Genomic DNA, 11,458 nt, shown 5'->3' on the forward strand with positions numbered 1-11,458 from the left:
TTCAAACTGGCAGCGCCACGGCTGAGAGCAGGGCTCTGTCTCACACCTAAAGCTTAGTTTAAATGAATCCCTGAATTCTCTCTCTCATGACCGCATCACCGCGGCAACTTAAAATGTATAGGTTTTCTTTCTTAACCTCCTCCAGGGCCAGTTTAGAAATCATAAAACAGCTTCTGGATCAATCAGGACCCCAATCAATCAGAAGTGACAGACCCCTCCAGTCACTTTCTCTTGCTTTGCGATGTTTGAGGCGTCAATCGTGTAAAGATTTTTGCTTTTCAGCAAATTCAACACAGATATGAAGAAAATAAAGCAGTTATTACTCCAATGAGCGTTAATACAGCTTGACTTCTCATGGTGAGTGCGTTAACATGCACTCGATAATCCGATAACCGAAAATCGAAGTCATCTGATCGACGTGTTGCGTGATCAGCTATTGGGGGAAAGTGCCCAATACAACCAGCACATAAACTCACAAACCTCGCCGCTTCTCTTGAAAATATGAACACACATCATCGAGAAGATGGAACATATTTAAATCCTTTATTTTGTCAAGCACGTGTTTGTTTTGCTGCATCTTGTGACGACGCTGCTCGCTTATTTCCGGTACCGCTGTCTGTTTTCGCGCATGCGCAGACTGAGAGATCTGAAAGAAATCAGAGTCCACAGCACTGAGAAATCTGATTACTGAGCTAAAGTCCAGCCTCTTTATCAGATTTCTTAATCGGATTTCTAGACATTACTCTCATCTAAGAAATCAGAACCACTGGAATAATCAGATAATGGTAGAAATCTGATGATGATGCATGTTAACATGACCGTTTACAACACTTTAGGAAATCATTCAATGCAACATAAACTTTTAAAGTTCACCATGATTTCATTGTTTTGCTACAAATTTAAGCTTAAAAACACGCTGAATACACAAATTACATTACTGTGCAAAAGTCAGAGACCCTTCATTTATCCACTCTACCTTTATTACAGCTTCCACTCTTTTTAGAGGACTCGCTTTCGGTTTCTCCAAGAAACCTGCAGGAATATTTTTCCACACCTGTTAGAAGTTGGTTGCACTTCTTGCTTCTCAACAGCAGCTTCTTTATTCAATTTATCCTATTAATTGTACCCGATGACCATTTTGACTGGAAATGAAATAAAGCAAGGGTGGTCTCTGACTTTTGCCCAGTACGGTATATAACCTCACCTCTGTGCCTTTATCTGCTGGGATCTCCTCAGGCAGGACGCAAACTCCTTTGTAAAATTCCCGCACCCTGAGGTCCATCAACTTGGTCTCCTTCCTCAGGGTTTCATAATCAGGAGCTGCTGCGGTGGGTCTGGCCTGACGTCCTGCAGGTTTCTCCACTACGTCCTCAAGATCATCCTCGTCCAGCTCCTCTTCTTCCACACTCTGGGATGTGGGTTCAGTCTGTGCAGTGTAATCAGGTCCATGGAGAAACTTCATGGTCTCCTCAGTTCTCCACTCCATCAGAGTGACTCTGAGGCTTTCTAGCAGACTGATCGTGACTGGTGGAGCTTCGGCCTTTGCTTTTATGTGGTTCTTCAGCAGGCTTTTGAGTCCAGCAGCACTCTTCTTACTCATACTGACGTGAGAGATGTTTAGGTTGGTGTCAGGAGCATCTTTGGTGTTTGCATTTGCATCACAAATCTCAGGAGTTACATCAGCAGCAGCGTTCTGTGGGGTAACTGCTAATGGAGAACTATCTGAGAGAGCAAACTGGTCCAAAAGCTTCCTAGTTTCCTCCACTGGTGTATCTCTGTCTGGCGCAGATGGGAAGCTAAGCACGTTATTGCGTTCTGGAGAAGACTTGAAGGGTTTATTGGCTTCAGCACGGTTTTCTTCTTGTGGCTTCAGATTTTGCTCTTGCCTCTCCTCTTTGCTCCCTCCATCACGTTTGGGCAGTTTACCCCAGTGCACTCTAGCTTTTGGCCTCTCTTTGGCCACCATGCTGGACACAAAGTCCTGCTCTACATCACTGCTGTCGCTCAGACCGCTGGAGCCTCCATGAACATCTGCTGGTTCTGGGACTGGATTTTCAATGTCCACTTCACTCACGGGTTTATCTGTAAGCTTCACCTCCAAACCAGAGCTGCCTCTAAATATGGAAGAGGAGGAGAAGGCAATATGAACACACTACAATCTATTTATGGCGATAGGGCTCTGCTGATAGGGAAACGTCACTTTTAATACAACCCCAATTTAAAAAAAAACTGGGATGCTGTATGAAATGTAATTAAATGTCAATAAAAACAGAATGCAATGATTTCCAAATCTTACAGACCCATATTTTATTCACAACAGAACACTGAACACATATCAGATGGTGAAAGTGAGCCAATTTACCATTTCATGACTCGTTCAGAATTTGATGGCAGCAACGCATCTCAAAAAAGTCGGGACAGGCCCCAACCACTTTCACCAATAGAAAACATTTGAGGCACCATGAAACAAAAAATCCAGCAAAGAAGACCCAGGACTGTTGAGCAGCTAGAACCCTACATCAGACAAGAATAGGACAACATTCCTCTTGCAAAACTCCAGGAATTGGTCTCCTCACTTCCCAGACATTCAAAGACTGTTGTTAAAGAAGCTGGGATGACACACGACAGTAGACAAAGCCCTCTCATAACTATTTTGAGATGTGTTGCTGTCATCAAGTTCTAAATGAGCTAATGTTTTTCATTAACTGGTGATCTATGATCCATGTTCTACTGTGAATAGAATACGGATATATGAGATTTGCAAATCACTGCATTCTGTTTTTACGTACTTTTACGCAGCGTCCCAGCGTTTTTGGAACTACGGTTGTGTTATCAATTTTAAAGCGGCACTATGTCAGATTTGGGAACGTGGAGGCTGCTCTGGTGGAAATGTGCAATTGCATGGAATGTGCAGAAGAACATTCTATATCATGTGTTATGCTTAAGACCCCTTCCTCAAGTGGATGAATCTGACGATTGAAATCGAATTTAAAGAGAACTGCGTCTAAACTTGTGAAGGATGAGTCTTCCATGGATGTGAGTGAATTATCTACTACCATCATCACATCTTCATCAGTATAATGTCGATTTTGAGATCATTTGAGACCTAAACATCGAGCTGGACCTACTGAAAACCCTGTGGACAGGGAATTTCACCGATTTTTAATGTTTAACTAAACGGTTGAGATCTAAACGGACTCATTCAGAGAGGGTTTGGTGTGAAATGCTCTGTTCTAGAGAAATTTACAGAGTCAGAATAGTTCACAGTGGTGGCGATAGGAACCAGGCCTCCTCCTCTAAATGCTCCCTCACAGAAAGTTGTTACATGAAATGGTTATGAATGAAGTTTTTTTGCCCAAAATTGAATTATTAGTTAAAAATCAATGCATGGTGGAGGGACACACGCAGGGTGTAAGACGTGTAGGTTCACTGGTGGTTTTGTATAGTAATAAATTGGCTATATTTGTGTCGTAGTCATGGCGACCCCTGGTTCCCATCACCACCACTGTGGAGAAATCTGAGTCGGTAAGTTTCACATCTCACTAATGTATGTACTTATGTTCTGGAAAGTGGTTAGTTGGTGTAGTGGGTAACACCTCTGCCTTCTACACTGTAGACTGGGGTTCAATGCCCCGTCTGGGTAACCACCCTACACTATACCAATAAGAGTCCTTGGGCAAGACTCCTAACACCACCTTCACCTTTCTGTGTAAAATAATCAAATTGTAAGTCGCTCTGGATAAGAGCGTCAGCCGAATGCTGTAAATGTAATATAGAAGATGAACGTTTACATACCCGTCTCCCTTCTTCATCAGCCTGATGTCTGGAGGTCTGTATACGAAACAACGGCAGAGCACTTATTCTCAACAGCAACAACATGAATCCTTTATTAGCGTATTTACTATGCAGATGAACACAGTAAGTTAATCACGCTACCTCTCCTCCTTCCTCAGCCAGAGTGGTGACTTTGAAATCTGGACCTCAAAACATTTTGAGGCTTTGTAGCAGAAATTGCTACAAAAACACTGAAACGAGGGGAAAAAAGTGTCATTTTATAAAAGGAACTAGAGCAGTTATTATTAATATTTTGAACAGAATTCTTCTCTCTAGATGTTTCGTACCTTACGTTCTGTGATGTCATACACTTTATTGGTCTTGGTGGAGATTTTGTACCGTTGAGCTGGAACCTGAAATTCACGCAAGAGATCTTAACAGAACACTCATACAGCAAAACACTTACAGTCGCGTTCAAATACCTATTAATAATGTGTACATTACATAAGTGTTTAGGGCTGGTCAGTATACGGCGTACGACAGTAAACTAACAGTTTTACTGAACTGGGAAAAAAATCTGAAATTCACTACAGGAGTCTGTAAAACGCACCCGCTGGAGTCACTCAGTCATTTTAAACGTTTCATCTCTAACCACCTTCAGAACTAATTATAATAATATCATTTATTTGAATATTTGAACTGTTTTATTCTAGTAAATTATTACATTTTTCAAAATTTTTGTTTCATAAACTTCTCGATGGTATCCAAGTTGGTTCTTTTACTTCATTTTAATGTGTTTTCATTGTACAGGGTGATTCAAGAAGATTCATCTGTTTTCAAAAAGCCATATTTTTACAGCCGTGAGGCGCCGAGGAACCAACCACAATCCAACTGTAAGAGGGGGTCACAGAGTTTCTGACTGGCTCCTTCAGTCTGAGAGGAGATGAGACCCCTGAGCAGAACGTTCTGTGTTCTCCACGTCAATAAGAGTGAATCCGTCCGAGAACATCCGAGAACTGTGCTGTGTGATTTTCATGGGCAGTGAAGCTCCAGAAGCTCAGAGCGTCCGTCGTTGGTTCCACAGCACTGGATGATCTCCGAAATCCCACTGAAAGAGCCGTGAGAGCAGCGACGCCCGACACGCTCAGTCCAGCATGGGATGAGTTTGACTGTGGTGTTGATGTCGTCCGTACAGCTGGAGGAGGTTCAGACTGAGACCTTATAAATACACATAATAAACTTTACGCTCATTTAAACCGTTTACAGGTCACTGCTCTGATCTGTTACGATTTACTAGAGAAATAAACGGTTTTGAAATGAATCTTTGAGTCACCCTGTGTGTTTTATTGATATTTTATGCATGTTTTTTTTTTTAAATCCATGTTTTTGTCTTGATGATTTTCATTTGTTTTAGTTTGTAAATTTAATTTCAGCTTTTTTTAAGGGTCACCCTAAATGTATTTGCGAGTCAAAATGAAGGTTGACTGATTGATTGACACTAACATGCTACAATAACTGTGTTCCAGTTTTGAAAAATGTGGCAATAGAGGAATAGAACAATCAAAACAAGCCGTATCAGGTTTACAAGATATTCCTTCAACATGAGCGCATGATTTTTTACCCACTATACAGTTCTTCTGCACTTTATGTGTCAATAATACTGTATTCTGCACTTCTGGTTAGATGCTAACTGCATTTCATTGGCTCTGTACCCGAACTCTGTACAATGACAATAAAGTTAAATCTGATCTGATCTCATTATTTTTTTAATAAATGCCAACAGTCATTCAAAAATGAATGGATGGGAAGGAAAGGGATGGGAGGAAGGGAAGGAAAGGGATAGGAAGGAAGGAAGAAAGGGAAGGAAAGGGATGGGAGGGAGGGAAGGAAGGGAAGGAAAGGGATGAGAGGGAGGGAATGAAAGGAAAGGGATGGGAGGGAGGGAGGGAGGGAGGGAGGGAGAGGAAGGGAAGGAAAGGGATGGGAGGGAGAGAGGGAGGGAAGGGAAGGGATGGGAGGGAGAGAGGGAGGGAGGGAAGGGAAGGAAAGGGAAGGAAAGGGATGGGAGGGAGGGAAGGAAGGGAAGGAAAGGGATGAGAGGGAGGGAAGGAAGAGAAGGAAAGGGATGAGAGGGAGGGAAGGAAGAGAAGGAAAAGGATGGGAGGGAGGGAGGGAGGGAGGGAAGAGAAGGAAAGGGAAGGAAAGGGATGGGAGGGAGGGAAGGAAGGGAAGGAAAGGGATGAGAGGGAGGGAAGGAAGAGAAGGAAAGGGATGAGAGGGAGGGAAGGAAGAGAAGGAAAAGGATGGGAGGGAGGGAGGGAGGGAGGGAGGGAAGGGAAGGGAAGGAAAGGGATGAGAGGGAGGGAGGGAAGGGAAGAAAAGAGATGGGAGGGAGGGAAGGAAGGGAAGGAAAGGAATGGGAGGGAGGGAGGGAGGGAGGAAGGAAGGGAAGGAAAGGGATGAGAGGGAGGAATTCTGCAAAGATGAGTGGGCCAAAATTCCTCCACAGCGCTGTAAAAGACTCATTGCCAGCTATCGTAAACGCTTGACCGCAGTTGTTGCTGTTGAGGGTGGCCCAACCAGTTATTAGGTTTAGGGGCAATCACTTTTTCACACGGGGCCCTGTAGGTTTGGATTCTTTTTCCCTTAATAGTAAAGACCCTCATTTATAAACTGAATTTTGTGCTTACTTGTGTTGCCTTTGTCTAATATTTAAATTAGTTTGGTGGTCTGAAACACTGAGGTGTGACAAACACGCAAAAGACTAAGAAATCAGGAAGGGGGCAAACACTTTTTCACACCACTGTACTTGGAAAATATCACAACACTGAATTTGATGAATATCGCCCAGCCCCAAGTGCTTCAGTCATTCCGTGAAAAGGTGAAGAAGCCTCTTACATTGGTCAGCTTGTTCGGACAAACAGGATATCCACACATCTTCACTATGGAGCGCTCTTCCACCACGTCTTTGTAGTTGGCTGAGGTGATCATTCGCGCCTGAAACAGACAGTGGCACAAAAACACACCACAGATAAACAACAAACAAAACACCAGCACTCAAATTACACTGCGATGCGTTAGAGGACATTATATTAATGCACTGGTCAGCCAGCAATGAGACAAAACTGACTCCTGTTGGGTTATACACTGACCAGGCATAACATTATGACCACCTCCTTGTTTCTACGAGAATGACCCACCACCCAAATAGTACCTGCTCTGTGAGGGTCCGTGGGGGTCCTGACCAATGAAGAACAGGGTAACAGAGTATCAGAGAAACAGATGGACTACAGTCTGTAACTGTAGAACTACAGAGTGCAGCTATACAGTAAGTGGAGCTGATAAAGTGGACAGTGAGCACAGAAACGAGGAGGTGGTCAGGATGTTACGACTGATCGGTGTGTGAATATCTTCATTCATTCAAACTCCAACAGAACCTCTCCTGGAGCTCTGATTGGTCAGTGCGCTTAAAGCACACAGATGCTCTCAATAGTGGCGAACAGAATCGGATGAAATAGGAATAGGAACAAATATGCCGCCTGATGCCTCAGACACGATGGTTTTGGCTTAAAACGTCCTTTAATGGTGAAAGGGTTACATGCAGGACGTTCTAAAGCAAAATAGTCCCCAAGGAAAATCTTCTTCTTCTTCTTTCGGCTGCTCCCTTTAGGGGTCGCCACAGCGGATCATCTGCCTCCATCTTGCCCTATCCACTGCCTCCTCTACTTTCACACCAACCATCTCCATGTCCACCTTCACTACATCCATAAACCTTCTCTGAGGTCTACCTCTTCTCCTTCTACCCGGCAGCTCCATCTCCAACATTCTTTGCCCAATATATCCACTATTCCTCCTCAACACATGTCCAAACCATCTCAACCTGGCCTCTCTGGCTTTATCTCCAAACTGCTCCACCTTCACTGTCCCTCTGATCTGCTCATTTCTAATCTTAGTCCCCAAGGAAAATGCGTATCCTTTTAGATTTATCACTATTTTAACATCAACTTTCCATAAAAAAGACTCGTGTGGGTTCTCTGGTGGTTCTGGACAGTAAATAAAACGGCTATATCTGTGTTGTAGTCATGGCGACCCCTGGTTCCCATCACCACCACTGTAAAGACATCAGAGTGTCTACAATCAACCTTTTCACACCAAGCCTCTCTAAATGACCTCGTTTACATGTCAATCAGTTTCCCTTTAAGCTTTCTTGCTTGGTTCAGGTGGGTTAGGAGTAGGGTTGGGTGATATGTATATGTATATATGGATATATAGGTAAAGTAATAATAAACAATCCACAACCACAAAGATTATGCCCACTTTGTAAAGAAACATGTAGTTTGTGTCCTTTAAGTACTCACGATGTCCGAGATATTCTAAGAAAAGTGTACGGTGACCTAATTCATCACGATAATGATAAAATATCGTACATTGCGCAGCCCTAGTTAGGAGCTGTAACAGGGGAAAACTGCGGCTGGTCTGGGTTTCTCTGACTAAGGTGTCGGTTAAAACGAGTCTGCATTACTCACACAGTCCACAAGAAACTCCTCCGTCACACTGTCGTCCAGGAGTCTCTCCACCACCTGAAGAGCCCTCTGCTCCAACTCCAACTTCTCCCTCAGCGCCTCCTTCAGAACCTCCCGCCTGTAAATGAAACAGTCAGAATCACTTTATTTCACCATGTATGTTACACATACACTATATTTCCAAAAGTATTCGCTCGTCTGGCTTCACACGCATATGAGCTTGAGCGACATCCCGTTCTTAATCCATAGGGTTTAATATGATGTCGGCCCACCCTTTGCAGCTACAACAGCTTCAACTCTTCTGGGAAGGCTTTCCACAAGGGTTAGGAGTGTTTATGGGAATTTTTGACCGTTCTTCCAGAAGCGCATTTGTGAGGTCAGACACTGATGTTGGACGAGAAGGCCTGGCTCACAGTCTCCGCTCTAATTCATCCCAAAGGTGTTCTGTCGGGTTGAGGTCAGGACTCTGAGCAGGCCAGTCAGGTTCTTCCACACCAAACTGGCTCATCCACGTCTTTATGGACCTGCTTTGTGCACTGGTGCTCAGTCATGTTGGAGCAGCCACTGCATTCCACGCTTTGCACTGCGCTTGGTGATGTAAGGCTTGGATGCAGCTGCTCGGCCATGGAAACCCATTCCATGAAGCTCTCTACGCTGTTCTTGAGCTGATCTGAAGGCCACATGAGGTTTGGAGGTCTGTAGTGATTGACTCTGCAGAAAGTTGGTGACCTCTGCGCTCTATGCCCCTCAGCATCCGCTGACCCCGCTCTGTCATTTTACGTGGCCGACCACTTTGTGGCTGAGTTGCTGTCGTTCCCAATCGCTTCCACTTTGTTATAATCCCACTGACAGTGGACTGTGGAATATTTAGTAGTGAGTAAATTTCACGACTGGACTTGCTGCCCAGGTGGCGTCCGATCACGGTACCACGCTGGACTTCACTGAGCTCCTGAGAGCGACCCATTCTAACTAACTAACCAAACTGATATGTGCATCATGTCTGTGGTAAACTGCTCTGAAGTTACCTATGGTTTTGCTTCGGGTCCTAAAGGTTAAAAGGTAAAAACTGGGCCTTTCAACTTTAAAACCATAAAAACACACCTGTTAACAAGATCATGAGCGAGACGTCTAATTTACATATAGTGGTAATAAACACATTGGTCCAGATTGACATAAATTAAGCCTGGCATTGGACTAAAACCCACTGCAGTGATGAATCACCACTGAAAACCTTTTATTCATCCAGGTTTAGGCCTAATCTAGACATGCAACACTGGCCCTCTCTCTTACAAAAAAGATCTATATTGATACTATCAGAACACACAACATTTCTATAGTGAGGTCTATAATAATAATATAATAATCTACGGTACGGTACTTTCTGTAGCCATGTATTACAGCAATCTATAATACTTTTATGGTATTTGACTGTAAACTTTAGTACTGAATTAAAGAAGAAAACAATTCTGCATAATTAAATGGCTAAGATGTAAACAGAGCCATTCAGAGTTGCTTGGAGAGGAACGCTCTGCTTTAGAGAAGCTTACCAAGTCAGAACGGTTCACAGTGGTGGTGATAGGAACCAGACGTCCACCTCTAAAAGCTTCCCATAGAAAGTTATTACATGAAATACATATGAATACACGGCCTAAGGTCTGAGGAACTGTTTACTGATTGAAACTCATTAAGAGGCAGTCGTGGGCTGGAGGTTAGGGAACTGGCCGTGACCGGAAAGGCGCCGGTTCGATCCCCAGTGCCAACAGTCCATGACTGAGGTGTCCTTGAGCAAGACACCTAACCCTCAATTGCTCCCCAGGCGCCATGGATAGGGCTGCCCACCGCTCCGTGCAAGTGTGCTGACTGTCCCCTAGTGTGTATGTGGTGTTTCACTTCACGGATGGGTTAAATGCGGAGATGGAATTTCCCCGTTTGTGGGATTAAAAACATATCACTTAACTTAATCCATTGTTGTGAAGCAAAATAGTCCCACAAAGCCTTATTATTTCAGATTTATGACTATTTTACCATCACCAACTATTCATATACAATCTCTGAAGACCAGGGTAGGTTCACTGGTGGTTCTGGACAGGTCGCCACCACTGTAAAGAAACGAGTCTCTGCAATCAACCATTTCACACCAAACCTCTCTGAGTGACTGTGTTTACACCTCAATGACTGAATTATTCTGAAATTTTTGAAATTGGGGTGGAATTCCCCTTTAACTATGAGAATCCTGCAGTGTCACTATAGACGTGTTTCATTAGGAGTGACTCTAGTGAAAGTCTGACCTCCTGGCCTCCTCTGCAGCTGACAGCTGAGGTCCTCTCCCGCCTGCAACACACATGAAAGGTTATTATTTTTCACAGAACACGAATTTGGACAGAAAGCCTGAAGTTAGTCATAGTTATATGAGCTACGAAGCTCAGAAGTCCTGCTGAGAGTGAAAGTCAGCAGAGTTCACGTGGCTAAGCCAAGGCAGCTGGCTGCACAGTACCAAGCAAAAACGTGTCATTTAAGCTTAAATCACAGATAAATTAACTCATTTTCTGATTTAAAACGCTCGGTCTTGCCTTTCTTGTTGGTCTTAGAAGAACGAACACTCTTCCTCTCGCCGGCGTCCATGCTTTCTGCCTTCAAAACAAATCGCCCCGGCCGCGTCCCAAATACACGCCGCGTAGCCTAAGTAGTGAGCAAACTGGGAGCTTTCTGTAGAACGTATCTTATGCGGTTCACTAAGCACTGATACTTTTTTTTAAATAACTATATAACATATAACTGTTTCTTGTGCTGAAATACGTGCTATTCTGTCAGTTTTCTGTTTTGTCTGCTTTTTAAATTGCGTATGTGATCTAATGTGCAACAAGTACGTTTGCGTTTGTCTCAAAGGGGAATTCCACCAATTTTTCAAAATTTCTGAACAATTCATAATAAATCCCTAAGACGTGAACAGCCACTCAGAGCGGTTTGGTGTGAAATGGTTAAGATGTGTATTTACAGTGGTGGCGATAGGAACCAGGTGTCACTAACACAATTATAGCCATTTTATTCACTATACAAAAAACCACCAGTGAACCTACACGTGTCTTCTGAGTCTTACATGGAATAACGATGATCTCTCCACCACAAGTGGATAAAAATAAACAGATTAAATCACATTAGAG

At 43.5% G+C, this 11,458-nt stretch overlaps 1 protein-coding gene across 1 annotated transcript in view; it reads right to left on the bottom strand.

Moving 5' to 3' along the window:
- The window catches only part of rpap2 (RNA polymerase II associated protein 2), a 28,291-nt gene extending 17,035 nt beyond the window's left edge, over window positions 1-11,256 (bottom strand). Inside the window, exons 1-8 of the mRNA XM_017712272.2 lie at window positions 10,868-11,256; window positions 10,586-10,628; window positions 8,301-8,415; window positions 6,673-6,771; window positions 4,122-4,187; window positions 3,937-4,025; window positions 3,796-3,831; window positions 1,205-2,114 (exon numbers count right to left, since the gene is read on the bottom strand). Of these exons, the coding sequence (XP_017567761.1) occupies window positions 1,205-2,114; window positions 3,796-3,831; window positions 3,937-4,025; window positions 4,122-4,187; window positions 6,673-6,771; window positions 8,301-8,415; window positions 10,586-10,628; window positions 10,868-10,919 (1,410 nt within the window). The 5' untranslated portion in view covers window positions 10,920-11,256. The remainder of the gene's footprint in view (window positions 1-1,204; window positions 2,115-3,795; window positions 3,832-3,936; window positions 4,026-4,121; window positions 4,188-6,672; window positions 6,772-8,300; window positions 8,416-10,585; window positions 10,629-10,867) is intronic.
- Window positions 11,257-11,458: the final 202 nt, after the last annotated feature.

This window comes from Pygocentrus nattereri, chromosome 19 (assembly GCF_015220715.1).
Source record: "Pygocentrus nattereri isolate fPygNat1 chromosome 19, fPygNat1.pri, whole genome shotgun sequence".
Lineage (NCBI taxonomy): Eukaryota > Metazoa > Chordata > Actinopteri > Characiformes > Serrasalmidae > Pygocentrus > Pygocentrus nattereri.